The sequence below is a fragment of the Aulostomus chinensis genome, chromosome 10 (assembly GCF_037954235.1).
Source record: "Aulostomus chinensis isolate RoL2024-O1b breed Wild chromosome 10, RoL_Achi_v1.0, whole genome shotgun sequence".
Lineage (NCBI taxonomy): Eukaryota > Metazoa > Chordata > Actinopteri > Syngnathiformes > Aulostomidae > Aulostomus > Aulostomus chinensis.
The window spans coordinates 27,534,545-27,559,109 of record NC_141329.1 but is presented as its reverse complement, the minus strand read 5'-3'; the positions used below and the strand labels follow the sequence as shown (position 1 = coordinate 27,559,109).

At 48.6% G+C, this 24,565-nt stretch overlaps 2 protein-coding genes across 3 annotated transcripts in view; one reads left to right on the top strand and one right to left on the bottom strand.

The window, feature by feature from the left end:
- The first annotated feature begins 565 nt into the window (after positions 1-565).
- galnt17 (polypeptide N-acetylgalactosaminyltransferase 17) lies at positions 566-17,940 on the top strand. Its single transcript, XM_086216792.1, has 11 exons — positions 566-1,549; positions 3,380-3,563; positions 6,064-6,230; positions 9,245-9,419; positions 10,269-10,466; positions 10,846-10,963; positions 11,378-11,563; positions 12,534-12,671; positions 13,419-13,514; positions 14,374-14,535; positions 16,796-17,940. The coding sequence occupies exons 1-11, from the start codon at positions 1,309-1,311 to the stop codon at positions 16,928-16,930; spliced, it is 1,800 nt and encodes a 599-aa protein (XP_086072918.1). The 5' UTR covers positions 566-1,308; the 3' UTR covers positions 16,931-17,940.
- A 1,345-nt stretch (positions 17,941-19,285) lies between these two features.
- caln1 (calneuron 1) overlaps positions 19,286-24,565 on the bottom strand; it is a 54,107-nt gene continuing 48,827 nt past the window's right edge. For both annotated transcript variants that reach the window (XM_086216790.1, XM_086216791.1), the window contains exon 6: positions 19,286-23,002. In XM_086216790.1, the coding sequence (XP_086072916.1) occupies positions 22,875-23,002 (128 nt within the window). In that variant the 3' untranslated portion in view covers positions 19,286-22,874. The remainder of the gene's footprint in view (positions 23,003-24,565) is intronic.

Genomic DNA, 24,565 nt, shown 5'->3' with positions numbered 1-24,565 from the left:
GGCTTGGATCACAAGCACGTTGTCAGTAAAAAGGTCAAGCTGTTGTCTCTGCTGGCCCCCGATGTCCCAGCGCGCCAACCGTCCAGAAAACACCAGCGAAACCAAGACCGCAGCTGGGCGGCGTCCAGGAGAAGGGCTGCGAGCTTCCCCATGACCCCGCACACCAGGGAGAGAAGCACAAACGCTGCAAATCCCACCAGTGTTTCTGCTTCCAAGCACATGTGGATAGGTGTGGGTGTTTGGGATGGGTCTGGCTCCTCCTGATTCTGGACACACAAAGAAGTGCTGAGGGAGGGGGGACAACCCTAAGGGACCCAAACCACTGCAACTATTGGATGGAGTGTTTTTGCGGTGCAATGAAAACACATTTTATGCAACTTATTTGCTTTTCACACCAAATTTGTGTTGAATCCTGGTCCCGTGCCTGTTCTTGTAAGTCACTGAATGTGACGTGATTGACGGCAAAAACAAGAGGTTTCAATGTTTTGGAACTGCAGGTTATTGGATCCCACCCCCCACCCCCCCATTCAAACGTCAGCGACTCCGCTCCACGTTCCTCTCCGCGGCTTTCAGCGCGTTTTAAGGAGAATGAGAGGAAATAAGACCGAGCAACAAACAACGAGGGCGTAGAAACAACAGGAAGGCGTCCGTGTGTTGACCGAAGCGCGTGGAGGAGAGAGAGAGAGAGAGAGAGAGAGAGAGAGAGAGAGAGAGAGAGAGAGAGAGAGAGAGAGACGCGTCGGGACGTCTCCTCCTCCGCTGCGGTCCCGGAGCATCGCCACCTTCTCCGGAGGATGCTGCAGCTCCCGAGCCGCCGCCGCCGCCGTCGCCGCTGCTGCTCTCCCTTCATACATGCGGGCTCTACCCGGCTGGAGATTATTGCGTGAGACCGGGGGGGTCGTTGGGGCGGGGGGGAGGGGGGGGGGACTCGGAATCTCTTCACCGGTCAATTATTCATCCGTTTCTCCAGCTCAACACATGCGGGGGTCTTTGTCCTGCACCTCCAGTGCGTGATTTCAGAGCCCGGTGGTGACACGGATGAAAGTCGATGGCCAGGCGCCCCGAATGTGCTCAGAAGGGGGGGCTGCAGCCTCAAACACCCCCCCGCTGATGGTAGGACGGCTGCTTTCTCTGCGCGCTGCCTCGCTATGTCACTACCAGGAGGATTTTTCCCGCTGATTGTCGCTTGAACCCCGCAGCTTTCTGCGCGTCGCAGGGAGCCCTGAATCCCTGACACGTAAGGCTCCCTCTCCCCACCCGCCCTCCTGCCCCCCTCCCCTCCCAACCACCTGGACCCCGACTTTTTTCATGGCTTTTGTGTTCAGAAGATGGAGGGTCTTACTGGTGCTGAACGTGCTTGCCGTTGCGGGGTTCATGACTTTCTGGGCCAAGTGCAACACACGCAGCATCCAAGCAGCCGGTCCGGAGGCTCCGGCGGACGGGAAGCGGCCCCGAGGAAACGGGACGGCGCAGGGGCCCGGCATCAGCCATGAGGTGCTGCTGAAGAGGCTCAGCTCGCTGGAGGACGTGGTCTACAGGCAGCTGAACGGTAGACAGCAGGCTCGGTGGCGTTTAACTGCACAAACAAAGGAAGGAGAAGTGCTTGGCCGATCTAAAACCAGGACCCGGACCCTGTCAGAGCCGGCCCTGGTCCTGGCTTTAGATTGGCGCTGTTGTAGTTCTGGAAACACTGCAAAAGTAAAGTGATTGAATATCAGAGCTGGTCTGGCGTCACTGACCCGGGAAGAGGTGAAGGTGCTTGTGACATCATCACTGTAGAATGACGTCAGGGACCTTGTGTGTGTGTGTGTGTGTGTGTGTGGGGGGGGGGGGGGGCTGTAGCAAGAGCAGCACAGAGGACAGTGACAGTCTCTCTGTTGCATTTTCAGCTCCAGTTTGTTTTTGGATGTGGAGGTTGGGTTCATTACCGCCGTGTTTTGAACGACACTTGTCAACTTGTGAGTCAATCATCTTGCAACTTTGTACTGGTGACTGTTAGAAGTCCCCTCCTGCCTGGCCAACCTGATCACGTTGTTCCATTTGGGACTTTCCTTGGGAGATTGTGTGTAACACCGTGACACTGTGACCAGGACCGATGCAGACGGGGTCAGAGGTCAATGTGTGAGCCGTCTTGGTGGCTCTTCAACACTAGAAGTGGGTCCAGCGGTGCTGCGGGGTCTGGCTGGTCCCAGCGTCGACATGGAGACGCAGGCGTCTGAAGAGTCACCGGCTTCCACGTCCTCCTCAGATCTGCTGTGATTTCATTTCTCTAAAAGGGATTTTGCGATCAGCAGCACGGTGCTCATTAGCGCAGAGCAAGAACAAAGGCTTTGTGTCGTCTCCTGGCAAGCAAACTGGTTTTAAAATGCGTGCTTTGGTTTGAGCGGAGTTTGGATCTGACCTGCCGTTCCAACCTCGGGGCAAACTTCCCCGAGGAGCCCCAGCAGCTGGGCCTGGTCTCGCCGTGATGACATCAGCGACTGATGACCGTCATAGGTCACTTCAAATAAAGATCAAACAAAGATCATAATTAATGTTAATAACAGAGACATGAGCGTCTTATCTAAGCTGTAATGGAGAGAGAACATTGACTCAAGCAACATTTGCCTGCAACATTTGCCCCCCCCCCAGTTTGCTTCTCCTCATTTGAATCCTGGACATTTGCCTCCAATGAAACCTGATCTGATTTTCCAAAATTCAATGACACATTTCTGCTCTTTGCTTTGCCATCAATCTGCAGCTCTTTGCCCCGAGGAGGAGGGCAGAGCCGGGCACGGACGCATCCTTTAACATGTCCCAATTAAAGCTCTGACGAAGTTAAAAGGGTGCGATGCAGTTGACTTTTGCTTTCACTTAATCTTTAAACACTGGAATTAATCCCCACCGGGACAATGCCGAGGAGATGAGAGGGCTCAGCCGGGAGGAGGCTCCGTCTCCAGGACGCTTAAGCAGAATGTTTGCAAACAGACAGTTGAAGGATTTTTGCCTTTAATCACTTTCCGACCCACAAATACACGCAGTCACACTGAGAGGAAGCTTATTTTAGCCCTAATTTGAAAGAGGGAGGGCGTCATGAAGCTTCATTAGCAGCCGGCAGCCCATGAATGTCATGAAGTAAAGAGTTCCATGGGGGTAAATTCCTTGGCTGATCTCAGTAAGTAGCCAAATGAAAAAGGAGGAAACCCTGCGGCGTTCCACGTGAATCTCCGTCAGCTCTTCTCCTCACGTGACTTCGGCTAAGCGGCTCACCTGTGCTGCGTCATGCCGGGATGGGAAGGCAGGCTTTCAGTTTGGAGCCACTGAGCTCCTGACTGAGGCGAGCGGCTCAGCCAGACTAGCGGATCCTGACATGTAATCTTCTCCTGTTTGCGCGGCTCAGGTCTGTCCAAATCTCTGGGCCTGATTGAAGGCTTTGGGGGTCGAGGTAAAGGAGGTCTACCTGCCACTCTGTCCCCGGCCGAGGAGAGCGATGCTAAATACCTGAGGGAGAAGTACGGCTACAACGCCTACCTGAGTGACAGAATCTCCCTGGATCGGACCATACCGGACCACCGGCCCAGCAAGTGAGTACCCAGCTGAGTCTCACCTACTGCAACTCCACATTCAGAACTAGAATTTACTTTTGTGTACATTTGTGAGTACAGGTAAGGCAAAAGGTACTTACTTCTCCTCTCTGATACCTTTTTTCCCTGCTGCATGCAGGTTCTTTAAACTTGTGTAAACTCGCCGATCAAAGCTGACTGATTTGTCTCCCATCGTGAGAAGTTGAGCAGGTGCCTCTGTGGGTTGGTTTGGGACGCGTGTGACGTCACAAACGTGGTCAACACACCTGAGAACTGAGTGCACCAGCAGTTGAAGGCAGTGACGTGCTGCTGTGGCGCCACCAAGGGCTGAATATGCAGCTGCGCTGGCAGATAGTCCCAGAGGTCACCAGCAGGGGGCGGTGGCGTGTACGTTGTTGATACGCGGGTCAGCAGTGCCGGGGTTAGAGAACCAGAGCTGATGGACGAACGGTGTGAACAGCCAAGAGCACCCTACTGGAGACCATGTGGCCAGACATCGTAACCTCTGCAACTGAAAGGAAGTCACGTCACATGACAGAGGTCCACCATTTTGGTTTTCTGTCCAGTGGGGGAGGGGCTCCATTGGCCCTCCCTCCGGCTGCATCGGCGTGCATACTCTTTCTCGTGTCTCCTTCCTGAACTCGATGGGAAGTGTTGAGAAGCCTCCTCGTTCCCCCGTCACACAGCAGCTTCTGCAGCTCCGGCGTTCAATGGGTTGAATCCGCCCCCTGCTGTCCCCTCAACGCCTCTGTGTGGAGGAAATGGTGTCCGAGGGACAGCTTGGTTTTTGTAAAAGATGCAGCTCTGGTTTACAGTTTGAGCTTGGAATTGCGAGCCAGTTCTGCTCCACCTCACGGACGTCGCCGGGAGCCGTCGGGGGATCCTTTAGTCGCTGAACGCGGTCCTGGATTACAGAGCTCTCCACCCGTCCCCTTTAGTTTGCTCATATTTGACGACATTGCACCAGAATGGAGCTGCAGTTTGCATGCGCGGATACACACGTCCCACCAGCACTGACACACAACCGGGCAGTGTTTGGCTGAGCAGGTGTCTCTCAAATTGGGTTTGGTTGTCACTGAAGAGTTCACACATCCCTGTCAGTGGTGCAGTGTGTAGCTGCACTCACGCCGAAGGTTCTTCTGCATAAAAGGCCTGCCTGTGGCCACCGTCGCTAACAGTCCTTCTGTTGGAGTGCCAGATGATTCAAAAGCCCGCCGCTGCCACCGCCGCCAGCTGCGCATGTGTGCGTTTCAGGGGTGGCGGGATCAGCATCCAGCAGTCTTATTTGTCACTTACAGGGTCTTTTGTGTTGCTTTGCGTGAAGCGTGTTGAGGCGTGATGTCTTCAGGCTGAGCAGCATCATGGAGTGATGAGCTGTTTGAGTGGAGGTGCGTTTGAATCACGCTGCCTGAGGTGCCGGTGAGACGGGAGGAGACAGAGAAGCGGAGGAGGTGATCATTTACCCGCAGAAGGAAGACAGACTTTGCAATCAGCTCGCTCTCTTTTTATGTTACATTGATTCGCCTGAAACGTCTCTTTTTTACAGAACTGGCAGCTCAGGAGACAAAAGTGGGTGGAGGAGGTGTGTGTGGACTCCACCCAGGATATATTAAATATGGGCTTCTTACATGGGAGGCTAGCATTTGTCATGAAGGCTGAGAGGTACGTTGAACAGGCGGGTGGATGGATGGCGGCGGATCCTGGAACTAGATGGTTCTACATGGGTACGAGGCTCCTGTATCGGGGGGTGGGGGGCAGCTGAAGTCGGTGCCGCGCTGACGGCAGGAGAAGCTCCTCCCACTCGCAGTCAGACAGTGAAGCTGTTCTTTTAATGTGACAAGCTCACACTTTCACACTTGACAGCAGTCACGCTGCTCCCCTCTGCTGCTGCTTTTTACTCCATCCCTCCCTCCTCCTGTTTCCGCTCCTCATCACCATAATTGCTCTGGCACCTCTCGCCTTACACATCATGTGCAGCGCGTGTGCGGATCCGTGTCCCATATCCGTGGAATTTGCATCCCGTGGTTGTTTTTCCTTAGCAGGCGTCTCGGGAAGGTTGAATTTTATATTTCTGTTTGGATTTATTTGCTCATCTTCCTTCTCAGCACCGGTGCTGCTCTGAAAATGAAGCTCCTCCTGTTTAATAAATTCAGTTTGCGTCTGACTGGACGGTTTTTGCAGCACAGGAACTAATCGTCCTCCTGATGTCAGTGATTTCTCTAATTAGCTCTCCGTTGTCATCGTATGTCTGAAAACTACGTCTTGTGTTTTCTGCATAGACCAACAGCGAGTATGAATTATTAAAATCAAGACTATTATGAAGTCTTTTTGATGATGAAGTAGAATTTCACTTGGCAGTTAAATGGAAACACAACTGCTGGCACTCACAGTGGAATCGGAGCGCTGGTGGAGAGGAGACCATTATGAAACGGCGTGAGGTTTTCTAGAGCGGAGGCGGCGCCCAGGACGCAGGGTTTATTTGGTGTGTGTCTCTGTGCAGATGCAGAAAGGCCAGCTACTCACGAGACCTCCCCCAAATGTCCCTCATCTTCATCTTCGTCAACGAGGCTCTGTCCGTGATCCTTCGCTCCGTCCACTCGGCTGTCAATCACACGCCGGCTCACCTGCTGAAGGAGATTATCCTGGTGGATGACAACAGCGATGACGGTCAGTACACGAGGAAAGACGTGTCGAATCTCAGGTGAAAGGCGTGAGGTTACGGTGGAGGGGTGAGGAGAGAGGGGCGGGGTGAGGCAGGTTCTCACTCCCAGATTCTTGCCTCTCGTCACAGCACTCAGCCCGACGAGCTGATCTGAGGCCTGGTGACTCTTCGTATCTGAGGAGAGAATGTGACAACAGCAGGGCGAAGCTGAGTTCAGACCGGATCAAAGTACGACAGGCGGCTGTTCTACTACTTGATTTGTTTTATGAGGCAACAAAAATATTCAAGTGAAGTACAAGTACATCAAACAGCCGCCTCACGCCTGCGGCTCCTCCGCCTCTCCTCCGAGGGAGCATCAGCCCTCTGTACTCCAGCAGGTAGCGAAGCGCCCGGCTACCTCACATCATTCCTCCAGATTACAACCGATAAGGGGCTGATAATATATGATATATCAATCTGCTGTCAGCGAGATGGAGGCGGAGCATTGCAACTGGATGTTGAGGGAGCGATGCAGACGTCTCCCTCGTGGAGCTGAGCTGCCAGGCTGAGTCGTGTTAGATGAAGAGGTGGGAGGACGTGAAACCAGGCGAGGAAATTAGGAAAGAAGTAGTGAGGAAGGAAGGAAGGAAAAGGTCACGGAGTCATGAGGGCTGGAGGGCATGGAAAAAAGAGAATAAGAAGCAGGGGAGGAGAGGCAGAGACGGAGGACAGAGAGGCTCAAAGATAAATGAGGTCGGACAGAGAAGAGGAGACAGCGAGAGACAAAGAGGGAGCAACCAAACGGAAAGCTAAGATACATTTAGGAGGAGGAGGGGAGGGAGCTGCTCCTCCTCCTGTCCTCCCGTCTGATGGAAACACCAACCGTGTCTGTCTCGATGCCCTCTGACTTCCTGCTTATTACATGCGCTCCCCTGTAGAATTTTGAATTGTAAATGATTTGGTTTTTTTAATACAGGGTTCCTAAGTTCCCCAGAACAGCTGGGCGCTTCCATTTTTACCAGCGCTAACAGCGACTTTTCACACCTTGGTGCTGACGGCCGCTGGGGGCTGGAGGCATTCGGGTTTGGGGTTTTCTGTTCATCCATCTGTCTCGGTTGCATTAATATGGTATCCCAGAATCCCTCCAGGTGAGCTTCTGTAGAACCTGGACCAAACATCCACTGGGCCTCTAGGAGGTCGTCATATTCATCTAGAGAAAATTAAGGTGTTTGTTCTGTGGTCACATCAGTAAGTTTGTGGAGTGCTGAGCAAACAGCGGGGTTAAAGAGCAGGTGGTCGGTCTCCGTTAGCGTCAAGCTAAACCTACGTGGCTGGTTCCTTCTGAGTCAGGATGAAACAACATCTTGGTGAAACTCCTATTAGTGAGCGCTTCAGAGGCAGGAGGCGCTTCAGGTATATCGCTTTAATGAATGCTAACGTTACTGATTCAACCCCGAAACTGAACGCAAGACCTGGATCAGAATATTCATGTTCCTTTGTACGGGATTCATCATCATTAGCCAATTGTCTTTCAATGGGATTATGTGACAAAAAGAAAAGTATACATTAGCAGGCTGCCCATCCACCGACAGCTCCTCCCCTCCCCTCCTCAACACCACGGCACCACTGGCTGGCTAAGCGCCACCTATCCATCACACCGCACCGAGCAAGACATGCAAACAAATGCTGCTCAGCACTCAGAGGCTGCACGAGTCACCCAGCGCCAGGGCCCTGCATTTAACACCCGAGTGTGTATACCTGTGTGTGTGCGTGTGTGTGTGTGTGTGTGTGTGTGTTGGGGAGTGCCTGATGAGCTGACCAAGCGATCAAAGGTGGCGAGGTCACTGATGCTCGGGAAGCTGACTCTCTTTGGCGTTGGACATTCCGATCAGCACGTGCCGAGCTTCGCGGTCGCCGTGTCATCAAACGCGCTGATCTTTAACAGCCCAGAAGAAGAGATAATGTGATGATTATCAAACTCCAAAAATCCTGCAGACATTTTGAGCGATGCCAGATAATCGCTGCCAAAGTCATCAAGAAAAATGTCCTCATAACTAAAAATGTCCCATCAACACATTTTTCCCTCTTCAAAGGCTCCAGCAAAGAGTGGTTTATTTATGATGAGCCCTTTAAATAATAATGACAAAGCTCATTTAAAAACGTTTTCAGTTTGCTTCGAGGGAGGGTCTCCGAATTTGTCACAAAGGTCCACTGGGACTCAAGGATTTTGGTGGTGGAAGGTCCAGTTCACGCCGTCTACCCATTACACAAGGACTGTTTCACGTGTGCAGAGAAATGTATCAAAAAATATTCAATCGATGGCGGAAACGAGGAGTATATTACCCTTCACTTGTGAAATTTAGTAAAAACAAATCAAAAGCTGGCAAAAAAATGATCTTAATTAGTCATTATGGTTTCGAGGCTCAGATTGGAGGAGTGGGATCAAGTTTCTTGTTTTCAGATAAAAATCAAAAACACGCTGTTTTGGATAAAATGGCCCCCACTGAATAAAAACCCGTCAAGTGGGGGTTTGCAGGTTATTGAGAGCTGGTATGAGAGTGCATGGCGTGGAGAAGTTAGAGAAACACGGCTTTACGGTGGAGAGAGCTGCTGTAATTTCTGCTCTTGGTAAAAACAGGTCATTTAAACAAGAGAAGAAGCCGCTCGCCACCTGCGTCACGTCTCTGGTGACTGTCAGACGTCCGCTGCACCTGGGACGCGGATACGTGAGTAATGTGTACACCAGGCCAGCTCCACATCTCCAGCTCACACGTGGAGAGAAGTGAATATTCTGGATGCGTTGAAAGATCTGTTGGCTCAGTCAGAAACGTTGGTGGGGGAAAAAGTCTTCATAAGATTTAAGTTTAAAATGGCAACCAGAAGGAGTTCAGCTCAGCACCTCTGCTCTTGGGACAATAGTGAGTAGTGAGTGATCAACAGAATGAATCATCATGGATGTGAGCTATGGAGATCTGAATAGCACCAGCGAGCAGTCGAAGCTCTACGTAAAGCTGCTGTCGTTGTGTCTTACGGATTGCAGAGCAGTTAAAGGCGCCACTGGAGGAGTACGTGAACAAGCGCTACCCTGGTCTCATCAAGATCGTCAGGAACCAGAAGAGAGAGGGACTGATCCGAGCCAGAATCGAGGGCTGGAAGGTGGCTACAGCCGAGGTGACGGGCTTTTTCGATGCGCATGTGGAGTTCACCCCGTCCTGGTGAGTACAAATGGGTCGGATTATTTTCCCATCCTCCCTAGAGGCAGTCAGGAAGATGGAGACTCTCCTCTCCTCTGAGCTGCATTAGGGAGCAGAGATCCATGCTAGTTAGCTTAGCACAATGAATACAAGTGGGTGGGAGAAGGAAGAGGATGGATTGTGACGACCAATACCTGATCTTTGAAAGCTGGACTGTTGAGAACTCTCAGGTAACTGGAGGATGTTTGCAGTCTCTTCAAATCACTATGAACTTAAACCAGTCGCATTCGTGAATTCTGTAACTCTTGGAGATGCGTAACGCATATCAGATCACGTGTTACAGTACCACAAATATCAGTGGCAGAACTGGTGTCTTTGCTCGAAAAAGAGAATGTGACCCAGCAGGGGAGGACAAAGGGAAGCAGAAACGGCGTAAAACGAACACAAAGCAATTTCACACCTGAGGAAGTTTGAGATTAGCAGCGAAGGTGGAGGCTGGAGGACGTAGAACAGGGATTCCAACGCGTCGTAGGACATGAAGCTCAGTACCACGACGTACAGACGCAGGTTCTCAGAAGCCTGTTCATAGTTGGACTGCTAACGTTTTCCACTGACACCCTTTTTTTTTAACATCTCCTCTTCCTGTGTGTGAAAGAGCATGAACACAACCTTGTTCACTCAGCATAAACACATACACGCCCTCCAGCGCTGCACTCAGCTGAATTAAATAGAATAAGTAATAAAGTTGGTACGACTTCAGGGACTTTCAAACTGACTGAAGCGGGCGAGAGAGGAGAGGTCTTGGGGGAGGCGCAGCCCTGCTTTAGTTCCCTTCTGTAAGGTCCGCAAATGTGTTTCCGCTCCCCAAAGGGCCGAACCAGTTCTAGCCAGAATCAAAGAGGACCACAAGAGGATTATCCTGCCCTCCATCGACAACATCAAGCATGACACGTTTGAGGTGGAGCGCTACGAGAATTCTGGCCACGGGTACAACTGGGAGCTGTGGTGCATGTACATCAACCCGCCCAAACAGTGGTGGGACGAGGGGGACATGTCTGCTCCTATCAGGTAGGCCGCTGCCGCCGCCGCCGCCTCCTCCTCCTCCAACACGCCATTCATTGCTATGCTAACCCTGCTGTAACAGCTGATAATCAGCTGTTCAAAACCAGCTCACTTCAGCTGGCGACCCAGACGGACAAGAACTAAAGTTCCTCTTTAAAGTGCCTGCTTCGTCTGCGTGCCATCTAACAACCCGCCTCCGCACCACATTCTGTTTATGACTCGATGTCACTTGTGCTGTCTTTGTTGCTGGCTCTGGATCCTGCGGGGTTCCTAGCTGGAGCTGCTGGAGCTTCCTTTGGCTTTCTAGGTCCCAGAGCAGAATCACACCACTAAATTAAACTTGCTGCAAAGGCAATTTGTGTTTCTGTTGTTGTGTTTGCGGCAGGACTCCTGCCATGATCGGCTGCTCCTTCGTGGCCAACCGGGACTACTTTGGAGAGCTGGGCCTGCTGGACTCTGGCATGGATGTCTACGGAGGGGAGAACATCGAGCTGGGCATCAGGGTTTGTGTGTCGCCAAGTTTCCCCTTGTCTCTGAGCTCTGTAGGTTTAAGTGGGGCAGGGGCCACCATCGCTGGCTACTGCTGATAAATGAGACCCCATTAAGAGTCCTGGGGGACCAGACCTGTTTGTGCAGCTCACAGCAGGGCAATTGAGATAAATAGGTCACATTGAGAGGGAAGGTTGGGGAGTCTGTCGCTGTCGTGATGCGCCAGAGTCTGTTGTTGTCCTGCAGCATTTGTTCTTGTTTTTTCATTAGAGAAAAGATCTTCTGAGCCTCTCTGTCTCAGACACTGAACTAGACAAGTTATCAAAACACACTTGAGCCCTTTGAGTACCGAAAGAACCTTGACTCAGTAGACTCAACCAAATTTCAAGTTAATCTCTTGGTTGCCTCCTCTCACCACCCACCTGCAGGTGTGGCTGTGTGGCGGCAGCATGGAGGTGCTTCCTTGCTCCAGGGTGGCTCACATCGCCCGGGTGAAGAAACCCTACCACAGTAACATAGCCTTCCACACACGGCGGAATGCCCTGCGCGTGGCGGAAGTCTGGATGGACGAGTACAAATCTAACGTTTACCTGGCCTGGAATATCCCCATGGAGGTGAGAGGAGCTGTTGTTATGGCAACAACACGAAACAACCATGATGCCATTCCTAATGGAACACCTCATAACTATCTGACAGGGACAAATTGCCCTTCGAAATCAGCGCCAGCGACATATGGCGTTCCTCAGGGATCCCTGTTGGGACCGCTCCTCTTCATCATACATGTCCTTCCCCTGGATGACTTTTTTTTTCCTTTTAAATTCACTTTCACTGTTTTGTCAATGACACACAACTTTACACCACCACCCTTCCCTTCCTGAACTTACTAAACTGTCTACCATAAATATCTGGATGTTTCGGCGCCCTGAAGTAGTCAGAGAACCAAAAAAAAAAAAAAAAAGTACTTATTTTAGTGAATTTTTGGCCAAAAGATATACCTTGTTCCCTCAATGTAGTTATTTTGAGCCCACAAAATACAAAGTACTTCAAAAATATAAAGTAACTACATAGAGGGAATGACTTATATGTTGTTGCCTCAAAACAATTACATTAAGGGAACGCTTTCTATCCGGTTGCTTTATATATATCTCTCTCTCTCTCTCTCTATATATATATATATATATATATATATATATATATATATATATTTCTCATTATGCCCCACAAAAGCAGACTCTCTCTGTTTACTTCAGGGCTCCATCGGATGCTGAGCAGCCACAGTTCTTTTTTTTTATTGCAAATAACCTTAAAAGGTCCTCTTTCACGCTTCCTTTGCCATCTAAGACCTTACAGCCGTCTTCAGGGTGTTGAGGATCCTTCTGGCAAGCGTGTGGAACAATCTTACTATTAGATCTCAGTATCGATGTTGGAAATCTTGAGAGTCCTCCCCAGGTGTGACTGCATTCATTGTGTAGCATTGTGATCAATACAACCAGCAACACGGTCATTGTGTTAAAATGATTCCTGGAACGACTCAGGTGGAGCACATCTGCACCGCAAAGACGTCTCTCACTTGTTCTCTTGCAGAACCACGGCATCGACTACGGAGACGTGTCACAGAGGGTGGCGCTGAGGAAGAGCTTGCAGTGCAAAAGCTTCGAGTGGTACCTTGACAATGTTTACCCGGAGATGAGGAGGTACAACAACACGCTGTTCTACGGCGAGGTGAGTCGGCCTGTCACGCTGACAGGCACGAGAAGCTCAGGCGGAAAGCGGAAACGGACGCCGGTTTACCCAAAGTTGAGGGTGTTGGCACCGCTGGGTGAAGCAGATCAGACAAATAAACCCTGAAGAGTTTATGAAATATGTCAGGCTGAGAGGAGACAGCACTCAGGGAGAAACTCTGACTCACTGAGCAGGCTGATGCCGATTCCAGAGCATCTGAATGTTTAAACTTTGTGTTTGGATCCAGATCTGCAACAAAATACACCGTTGTTACGACGGTTTATCGTGTATAGTGGATTCATACATTTACACCACTTTCAATTTCAACACGCGGAGCCTTTAATATTTCACTTGAAACTGCAGACAGCAAGAGTTATTTTGGGGGAAAGGGTATCTTTAAGAACAAAAGGAGGGGGAGGGAAATGATCAGAAATAGAAGTACATCTGTGAAAGTAGTACACTAACTCAGTATTTGAGAAGATTGATCAAAAAGGGCTGGCAGACTTTAGAAGCTTTGGCCTAAAAATGATTTACTACACGATTCAATTTAATCTCAATCAGGATGAGGTGATCTAGTTTTGGGGGTCAAAGGTCGCTGTGAGTGCTCAAAAAATATTTAAGCCCTAAACTCTAGAATTTACCTGCTAGTAATTTAACACTAAATCTCACACACTTGCACTTGTGAGTCTGGACAGACAGGAAGCAGGTTGGTGGTTAATTCCTGTTGTATCGACGTCTGGGTTTCAGATCCGTAACTCTAAAGTGAGCCACCTGTGTATGGACCAGGGTATGAAGGAGAACCACACCGCCACTCTGCACCCCTGCCACGGATGGGGTCCTCAGGTAGAACACGGCCACGCCCACTGCATCTCCATGCACCATCTCTGCTTCTGTGTTGTGTTTATGTTTCCTCTAAACCGCCGCGCACCTATTTTCATCTCACCGCTGTAAACAGGTGCTTCAGGGTGTGCAGGTGAAGGGCTAAAAGCAAGAGAAGCTAAAAATAACTTCAACACGTGATTGCTGAAGGCACAGTTGTCCGTGTGAGCGAGCAAACGCGCTTGACTTTCCCGTGTAGTTGAGATTCCTGCTGCTTTATGCAGGTGAATGCACCACAAACCGTCTTGAGAAGCAGCAGCGACCTCTAGAGGCCAGAAACAGGACTTTCAGTTAACGTGGTCAGACTGCTTGACTGCAGCAGGGTCTTAACGTAAGGAGGACAGACGAAGATCCAATCAGAAGCCAGAACTCCTCCAGAACCCCCCTCTCCTGTCGTCTCTGTTTTTGTCTGCCTGGCCATGAACTTTCATATTTTTGTCTTTTCAAACTACAAATGACTTTTATTGTAATAAAAACACACACTAGCATTCTGTGTAGTACTTTGATAAGCAAGTATTTGTGCTTTGGATGCGTTACCTCAGCAGTATCCTGAGAGGACAGCATCTCGCTGTGATTTAGACTGAAAGGATGAACGTAGTTTTAAAGAAAGTACTGCAGTATTTGGAGCCCTGAGTACAAAAAAATGACCCCTCCGCAGCATTAAGAACACAGTGTTCTGTGCGTCGGAAGCTCGCAAAAACTTGAGCAGAACAACAGCAGCCATCACGACCAGACTCACTGATTCTGAACTGTTGTCTTCATTTTAACGCCTCTGAACACACAGCCGCAAAGTCACATGACCTCTCTGTGGGTTCCCCCTCAGCTGGGACGTTTCACCAAAGAGGGGCAGCTGTTCCTGGGTCCTCTGGGCAGCACCGGCGAGGACACCCGCTGCGTGGTGGACGACCAGATCAGCAGCTTCCCTCAGCTCCTCAGCTGTGACAAGGTGACCAACGTGAAGCAGAAGACATGGCGTTTCTCTCAGGTGCTTGTTGCTTTTAATTCTCTTCCATCACTCAGCGCTGGTTTTTGATCATCACGGGATCTCAGATATTCAACTCAAGCTCCTAGAAACACAACAAATGTGTACTTAATCTCATAAGTGCAAAAAAAAGAGCTATTAAGACTGCAATTTTTGGTCTCAGTGTCGTCAGAATATAAAAAGATGAATGTCATTGTTTCTGGGAGTCACTGGAAATGTACAGTTTTAACTATTGTCCACTTTGTGGTGCCATTTTACTTCATTTGACCTCGCAATTACATGCTTTTTCCACTAGGGGTGCTGCATGCTAACAGAATACAGCCATGAATGTGGGGATTTTGGGGGGAAAATATGTGTGGGGAAAAAACAGCAAATGTAATCACTCTTAGATGTTAATGACCAGGACTTGATAACAACATGAACTCAGTCTTCATGTATATGATTTTTATAGCTTGATTTTTTTTTTCTTTTCTAAAAAGAAAAGTGTGAGGCTTGGTGTTATTGTCAAAAAGCAGTTGTGAGACTGGCGTTCCGGCCAATTGACAACAAGAGACCTTTGTGTCTTAAAAGATACATGTCTGGAACAACTATGATGAGCACATCTGCTATTTAGGACCTTTAGACCCACAGAAACCAGCTGAGCGCTAGTTAGCTTAGCGCTGTGAATGATCGTGGATGGGAAGGGTTCCTGCGCTTCTGCGGGATGTCATCAACCAGATCAGAATCAGGGTCTTGGTTTGTCCAGCAGCAGGTTTGTCCTCCTCATCCTCTCTCACAAATTCCCTCGTTTAGTCGACAACGAACATTCTTTGACCCAAGTAACAACAAGAGGCTGCGTGAAATCCCTACGCCCGGTCAGGAAAGTAGTTCCATGTTTGTGTCTGACTCTAAACTGACAACATCTCTCAATTTCATATCAAAAATATTGTGTCAAACTGGCATTACAGACCGTTTTGGACAAACGTGTGTATGATGACATTTGACCAATGCTAACACTTCCCACCCACTACCATTCATTGTGCTAAGCCAACTAGCGTGGGTCTCCGCTCCCTGAAGCTGCACAGAAGGGTCTCCATCTTCTTGTCCGGCTCTGAGGACGATGCTAAATGAGGAAATTACCCAGAAAAGCCGGCATCATTTGTCTTTTTGATATTATTATTTAAAACTCTTCATTACCTGAGTAATTTGCCATTTATTTATGGTACAAATACCCAAAACAAATGCGTTTTCCGTGACACAATGTGCCACTCTCCTTTCACCTTGACATGAATTCTCTCCTTTTCTTAACACGAAGTTCCAATTGATTTTTCCATCAGCGCCTCAGCTCCGACTGTGAAACTTTAAACAGCCCCAAGCTTTATTTCACACACAGAACACAGCAGACCTTCAGACGCATCGATCCTCCGTTCCCTCGCATGCAAAGCAACCATTAGTTCAGAGGAAGACGAGAGGGTCTGCAGCTGCCGCCTTTGTAAGGCTCGTAATTCAGTGGCAACAATTTATTGCATTTAATGAATGACATTTGAATGTAATCAGTCCATTGTAACACTGAGAAGGACTGGACTGAAATGGAAATTTGTTTCAGAAACAGCCGAAGAGCCGATGCGGTTCAGGTGGGATGGAAACAAGAAAAAACAAAAAGAAAGCAAAACCTAATTTGGTTAATATCACTATATCTTACTATATTATTACCATATCTTACTATATCTTACTATATATTACCATATATTACTATATATTACTATATCTTACTATATATTACCATATCTTACCATATCTTACCATATATCACTATATCTTAGCATATCTTAGCATATCTTACTATATATTAATATGCTGGTGTTTCGTGTCGAGCCACATCACTTGTCATTGGTTGTAGTTAAATGTACGCTGGCAGATTTTGACGTGTGGTCATGAAAGATTTCCTCAAAGACGTAGAAACGGAAAAATGTGACTGAAGTTTGCTGTTGAAAATGTAGAATGAAATGTTTCAGAACCTTTGAAATGAATAAATCAATGTTTGAAGAATGTTTACACACCGTCAGACATTGACACGCAGGATTAACTTGATGAAGCAGTGGAATTGTCTGCTTTCACCTCAGTAGAGATTGTGATTCAGGAAACACTGACGTCAGAAAAAGGCTTCTAAATATTGTGACTTTTTCCCCCCCGCGTGGCCCAACGCTTGGGACGCCGCAGCAGAATGAGTTCATCCGTGCGGCTCATCCGTCTGAGCCTGAGTTCTGTGTCTGCTGCCCTGCAGGGTGAATCGATCGTGAATCGAGCCACGGGACGCTGTGTGGAGGTGTTGCCGGCCAACGTTTACTTCGGCCACCTGCTGGTCCTGCAGCCCTGCTCCGGGCAGAGGTGGACCATCAAGAACACCATGAGGCAGTAGACAACAGCACCACGACACCGGAGGACATTTTTAACCGTCCAGTGACCCGGCGTCCTCCGGAGAGCAGAGATGAGCCCCGACCATCTCAGTATGAAGTAAATGTTTTTTACTAAAAGTCGGACGTTTAAAAAAAAAAGAAAAAAGATGCAAGTTTCGCATGAGGACTGTCTCTCCATCAGATCTTTGACGTGTGCCATAAGTTCTGTAAGTGCCATTCATCTTCAGTATTTTTCAGCTTAAGGTTGAAGATTTGATCCTCCGTGCTCTGCCTGACGTCCGCCTTCATTCTTATAAACGTGTCGCCTTGATGTGTACTTTTAGATGTGATGTTTAAGAACATAAACCCCGAATTGGATTCCAGTCTGGTGCACTGGGCAGAAAACGTGTGGGTTTACATGAGCCTCATTCGTGGTTCTCACCTTTCACCTGCAGACGAAGCAACGCCTGAACATTGAACTCAATCGCCTTTCTTTCTTTTTTTTTTGTGGATTTCCCTTCAACAGATCCTGTAAATATTTAGGAAGAAAAGCAGGTTCATGACAAGTTATTCTTGGCGTACGGAGGCTGATTCTCAGCCGTTGTAGTCCAACATGTGGAATCGGTCTATTGAGGGCTACCGAGGGCGAAATCATGGTTTTCTATGTTGTGGATATTTTTAATTGTAATTTCTACTCAAAGCATTCTGTAGCACTGACTGCAGTACATCTCGTTGCATGATTGTAAGTACTGTATGCACATGGGGACGACGTTCAGGAGAAATAAGCTGATTGGTTCTGCTGCAGACGGACAGAACGACCAGGCTGCAGCTTCGCTGTCGCCGTTCTGGAGGATAAACCTATGAAGCAGGAAGTGAAGGAGTGTTTGGATTGTGGAAATGCAGGAGGACTGTCTAGGCTTTTGTTGTACTGAGATATATATATGATGTCATACTCCATGATTCAGTGTCATCAAATGAGTTTTTCCGCTCCCAAGAACGTCTTCCAATAAACAACTGGTTTTCCTGGTCTGTGCATGTTTTTAAGGTTCTTGAGTGTAGAACTCATTCATTTTGCGCTCGTTCTCTTGTAAAAAGTTCCCATCATGTCGCTTGAAGTCGTGGAAGGTTGATGCAAGAACTCCCTGGAATCACTGCGGCGACTTTGTCATTCATTCACCTCAAAGCAGGGGCTCTCAGAGCGTGGGGGGGGGGGGGGGGGGGGCTCTCCAGGGGGGCTCCAGGCGGTTTTGGGGGAGACTCGTGAATAGAGGTGAAAGAATATTAAGAGGTCTTCATGTATAGTTACTTCAGTTACTTCCCAACTTTCCAATTGCCAGAAACTTACAAATGCGTCTGGACAGAGCAGAAGTCATAAACCAACAGTATCAGGGCTCAGACTTGGTATTGAATCACGAGATCAGTCCCAGTAAGCGCTAGTTAGCTTAGCACAAAGATTCATCCTGTCCTCTCACCTTCCAAAGCCTGCAGTTGCTCCTCTGTGGGTATTCGGGTTCAGATGGATCAGGACCAGGGTCTCGGCAGGTCCGGCGGTTCTCCTCCTCATCCTCTCTAACAATGTCGGCCGTGATTAGCAGCAGCGGCTTTTGAGGCGCTGCGTGAAATCACATTGTCAGGAAAGTAGTTCAGGCTATGATGAAGTTTAACCAACCATCTTTTAAAACTCAAATTAGTCGAGTGCCACAAATCCTTAACCAACATAAATCCACTGTAAAATGAAAAGTTAAGCACCGTTTTAGAAAACAATGTTTTATTGCATCAATGCTTTATCCTTTGACTTTTGTACAGGTTTCAGTATTTACAGATTCATAATTATTATGCCTCTAATAAATAGTACAACTTAAAATCTTCCTCTCTAGTCTACATGTTTAAGTGTTGCACATGCAAAGTATGTATAGTATGTGCTTGTCTAATAGATATGCTGTCTTATTAGCTATGTACAAAGATACAGAACAAAAACACCGGGGGTCCAGCTACCATGCTACAGAAGAGACACCGCGCTTCCCCTCCAAAATAAAACTTCAGACTGGAGACATGCAGGGACAAGACGGTTCAATCACAGCAAACATGGTGACCAACTAAAAGCATGAGAAGACATTCATCAATGAAAATTTAAGATACACAGTTCTCATTAAAGAACACATAGATGGACACTCGGGTTAAACACTACAGAACAGCAGCGACCAGCTGGGAAATTTCCACCAGAACTGCAGAATGAACGGATTGACGTGAAAAACAAATCAGATTAAACCGACACTTCACCCAATATATGTGGATTTTGCCTTTCAAGTACTAAGAAATATGTGTCTTGAGTTCCGCCCCCCCCCCCCCCCCCCCGCCCCCGCATCACTTCTTTGTGACTCGGGAACGCAGAAAGAGCCATCCACGTATGAAGGATAACGACAAAACTATCCGGAAAAACGTCCGCTGACAAACCCTCCAGGGCTTCTTCTGGTGCCATCCATGGCTACCGAATCAGGTCACTAGAACTCCTTTGTGTTCCTTCGTGGAAGGTAAAGCCGACATGGATTATACCGGATGATGCGTAGGTAGATAGACATACGTGGCTGGCTCTTTCTGCATTCTGGAATCACAAGGACAAGGGGAAAACTTGTCCTCGTGACACCCAAACACTGTCTGGGTGAACCAGTGAGACCTACAAGGTTTTGTTTCCTGGGCAAATCTCTCCATTCAGCCTCCGAACGGTGACGAGTCAATAAAACCTCCCACAGGTTGGAAAGGTTCTCTACCAGGCAGCAAATCCATTCCTGTAACTGTTCGTGTGCAGGTGCCGATCGACCAAAGTAACACACGGATCATGGACAAAAATTCTCACATTGCACAACTGAACATCAAACATCTGCAAGACTTTGTGAAAAGAACGATGCCCACAACAGCATGGACGGTGTGATGTCTTTTCACCACTAGATGGCACTCTTGCACAGCCCTGCCTGTCGCTTCACTGGAACACGTTGGAAAAAAACAACAAACCAACATGATTGACACATTTCTGTGAAAAAAATGCCCCTTTGATTGTGTGTTTCCACATGGGAACATTGTCTGTATTGTCTGGTTCACTTCTGCAGAGCGCTATGGCTTTGGGAAGGGGGGGGGGGCTGAGGGGAAGCAGAAAGGGCTTTCACAGTCTGGCGTGTTTGTGATGAAGCAGCCGCCATCCTGCCTGCTGGGCTCCCCTCCTGTACCTCTGATCATCTGACTGAACATCGGCAGTCATGCACCTTTAACAGACACTTCAGGCGTGTTGACGCTATTTACAGACGACAGACTGGACGTGACCGCATGCACTCTATACTACAGCAGTTGGTGACCCTCCGCCGGGGTCGCGTGTGGGGATGAGAGTCAGTGCAGGAGCTCAGAGCCGATCAGCTGGAATCAGCTGGTGGAGACAAGTCAGTGAATTATTTAGTGCTGTCACAAAGTTTTTACACCGCTCGGGGTTTTTGCAGTTTGTCATCCAACAAAATTATTTATTAGTATTTGTTTATTTCACTTCCTCACCCTTAGACAACTCAGTTTTATGCGAAACTAAGAGGTCACAAATGATATTGCTCGCTTTGTTAGGGCTCAACAGCGTCACTGAAGCGCACACACCTAGAAACACAAATGTGCACCAACAAGGGTACGAATGCTCGCCGACAGTTATTCACAAGCTGTGATGGCAACCGATGTCACGTTTAAAAATGAAAGAAAACATGAATCTGAGGACAGCTAAATGTAGCATGATTATACCTGTGAAATTAAAGTGAATATTCAACCAAAACTTTTACTTTTCCTTTCAAGTACTCACAAATACTGCAGGTATACTGAGCTCATGAGGTCCCCCCCCCCCACCTGCATCACTTCTTCGTGAGTCCGAAATGCAGAAAGAGCCAGCCACATATATTTAGCTTGACGCTAATGGCTAACTAGCCAAAAATGTCGGTTTTAGATCCAAATAAAATTATAACACTTCTGTTTCAGCGCGACTGTGAACAGGCACAGATGAGTAGGAGCAAGTCGGTTGAACTGAATGTGCCAGCTGGTCACCCTCGGCGCTACAGTGAACGAGCGCCGTAGCGTTGGACCGGAAGTGTTACTGTTGGTTTTAAGAGTTTGTGGATCAAGAGGATGTGGATTATGCTGGGTCGTACATTTAAGAGTAGTATAGGACATTCTTGGACAGTTTTGTTGTTGTTGGCTGTCAGCGGCCATTAGCTTCAGGCTAAGTATACGTGGCTGGCTCTGACTGCATTTTGGAGTCAGAAAAAAGTGACGCAGGGGAGGAAAAGTTGTCATCGTGAGCTCAAAGCACCCATTTAAGAATGCTTGAAAGGCCAAAAATGCACTTTTGGGGTTGTACTCATTTGTGTATCTTTGTTGTTTCGATCATGATGTAGCTCTGTTCCTCCTGGCCGAGGACAAGAGAGACAGAAGCTGATTGGCTGGACAAGCGGCCTGGCGAGACCGTGCGTATCTTTGCAGCTCAAGCATCCAGCCCTGCATCTACGAATGGAACCTATCTAGAACCACAACGACCGAACCAGCCAGGACTGCGTTCTAACAGCTCCCGATCAGGAATGCTGCTCCTGACAGAGCTGGAGAAAACTGCAGAAAGGACGTTTTTGGTGCTCTTCCAACTGGATGTGTCAAGTGACGGTGTCACGTGTTGCTACTCTGATTGGCTGCGGGAGCTCTTGTGTCAAGGCTGGTACTCTGTCCTCTTAGTCATTATAGATGAAAAGGGACGGAGACGTATCTGCAGGCCTCGCCGTGTGAGCCGGGGGTGAGGCGGGCTGACGGAGGAGCCTTATCTGGCTTGTTTATCTCTTGTTTACAGAGCCCGGTTGTGTACGGACAGCCTTGTGTTGTTCTGGGTTATTTTTCTTACAGCGCGGACACAGAAGTGACAGCTCATGTCCTGTGAGGAGATATTTATGCACTGATGATTAGAATCGCTGTCCGCACCTCTAAAGAGCAAAACCTGCATTTATTAACGGCACAGACAGACACGCAGGTGGAAACCAATCCCAGCCTGAATGGACCGCAGCTCCACCACACTGCACTTTGGGTGACAGGTGCAATTCAGGGTACTGCAACTGGAAAGCATCTCGCCGTTTTGCTTTGTTTTTTCCTCTCGCCACCGTCTCTCCACCTGCACGCTGCTGAATGTGAGCGGTGATCTGATGGCTCCCTGGGGGGCCGTTCGCTCAGGGACGGGACTGGCCACTGACGCGGAACCACCACCGGCAAAATGTTGAATGAAATCACCCACAAAATAGATAAAATGTAAGTGTGAGTACAGCAGAGGGTGGATTTCATCCCATTCAATACAATACCGAGGACACTTGTTTCACTTTCACCGAAACAAAGATGTTCAGGAGAGACTTTCAGACGTCCTTGCAGGGGAGGATTGATGAACCGATGCCAGCAGCTCAAAGCAGCCCAGAGACGCAGTGGCTGAGTGGAGGGCTGAAGTATCGTAGCACCACAAGATGTCCAGGATGCAGTCTGATGGAGGGGCAGGAGGCTCTGCCACCGGACAGGGGTTCCTGTCCTGGCCCCCCCTCTGGATCCGTACTGGTTTAGCTCATCAGAATCCCAGCGGGCGACAGATCTCCTTCATCACGTCTCACAGGAGCTCTGAACTCTTGCACTATTTTTTTTTCCCTAAAATTTCTTATTGCATCAGGGAGACAGAGACAACAGAGTATGATGCGTGATGTCAGCCCTTGAGTGTCCCTGTCAGAGTAAAGGGGGAGGAGTCCTGCATGACTCCTCATGCTGGCTTCATGGTTTCGTTAGACCAAGGGTGAAGAGGTGTCACCCGTTTGAAAAAAAGAAAAAAGAAAAGATGTTATTCCGTGTTCTTTTTTGTATTAACAGGGACATGACCTCACCCACTGGCATGCACATGCAGGCTGGCTTGTTCCCCGCTCACAGTGGGCGTGGCTACTCCATGCCGTTCCTCAGCATCTGATTGGCTGCGATGAGCATGACGCTGATGATGAACGCCATGGCAAAGGCGCAGATGAGGCTCTTCCTCACGCATGTCTGACGGTTTTTCTTTGAAGGATGAACTAAAAGACAAACACAAAGGAGAGAAGGAGAAGGAAAGAATGTGTCTGTTGGCCCACAATGGAGGATTCTACCGAGCCCTTAGAAAACCAGGACACAAAATAACAGAATCAAAACCGCATGCTGGTTTTCACACGCGTTTGAGGAGAAGGGAGCCCTGACATGGAACACACCCCGACATTTCTAATCTCTAAGCGACTGCCCGCCTGTTTCCACCGCCACAACTTCAAGAATATTCACAAGTGTTCCTCAGACAGGTGTCTCCTCTTATACGGCGTGAAGCTGCAGCCACGCACGGCGTCGCCTCCACCGCCAACAGCCTCCTGTATTCGCTCCAAACCAGCTGATGGAAACACACCTAATGTCCATTTAACAGTTAAAAACACATTCTCTCTCTCTCCCCCGTTGGTCGAGGCAGATGGCCACCCACTTGGAGTCTGAATACCTCTATAAGCTTTATGGAGATTTGATGCCATACAAATAAAATTGACTTGACCGGAAGAGAACCTGGCTTCCAAACATATAGACTCAGCGTGGGTTTATTAGTTATGAGTAGCTAAAAAAATATATGACCGTCTGATGCAGCAGTTATTACACCATGAAAGTTAACTTTTTAATTAAATCGTTTTATAGAGGGTTTAATGTCATTTCCGAGCCTTTGTGGGGCCATTAAGCTGTATTGTATCCTACTTGCCCGTTCACAATGAGGGTGTAAATACAAGAAAAGTTACCACCACTCAGTTGTTCACGTCATTTCTTTGCATAAAAACAACAGCAGTGAGCAGCTTCATCAGCAGGACTCGACACGAGGCTCGACTTTTACCCACAATGCCACGGTCCAAGGAAGTAACATCCTTGGTGAGCAGTGATAGCAGCTGAAATTTACACACACATACAGCGGCAGTCCAAATACTATCAGGTACTCTTTATGAGATCATTTTCTGGTTGAATCAACCTCCGCTGTTGGCAGGCGAGTCAGCCGTTCATCCTCCCTGCAGTGAAGTGGACCGCGGCCGGGATTATTCTAGCAGGCCGTGGTAATAAGGGGAGCCGGGCCAACGACCCACACCCACATGGCTCTCTCTCTCTCTATTTTTAACTCGCGATTCAAAAAAGCACTGAAGTCATCACAAAAAAATAAAATAAGAATAACAATAAGAATAATGCGTCTTGACTTCTATTCTGGGGAAAACGCAGAGCGGAAAGTAGGACAGAAGTTGCTCGATCTCTCTTGGCTGAGGTGTTGAGGCGGCGTGAAATGTTGGCAGCGTCGTCCACACAAGAAAGGGATTTCTGCCCAATTAGATGATCTAAGAAGGAGCAGCCAGCTGGTTATGTAACCCCAGCACAAGCATATAGCAGACGGCCGGTTTGCAACAATAGAACCCTCTGATCAGAACCCAACCAGCATCCTGTTGTTTGACACTGGATGTTAAAGCCCTTTAATTACTCCATATACACCCACCCCCCCCAACCCCCTCCCAGGATCGAGCTCCACCACACCGGGGGAGGTGAGGCCTTCTCTCTCTCCGCTGCTCCACAGACAGATGACGTTTGTCAAAAAG

Bases quoted from the DNA above. Each gene is read 5' to 3' on its own strand.
- galnt17 (XM_086216792.1), top strand. From the start codon at position 1,309: ATGGCTTTTGTGTTCAGAAGATGGAGGGTCTTACTGGTGCTGAACGTG. The intron at 3,564-6,063 runs GTGAGTACCCAG...GTCTCTGTGCAG, and splicing joins CCGGACCACCGGCCCAGCAA to ATGCAGAAAGGCCAGCTACT. The intron at 10,964-11,377 runs GTTTGTGTGTCG...ACCCACCTGCAG, and splicing joins ACATCGAGCTGGGCATCAGG to GTGTGGCTGTGTGGCGGCAG.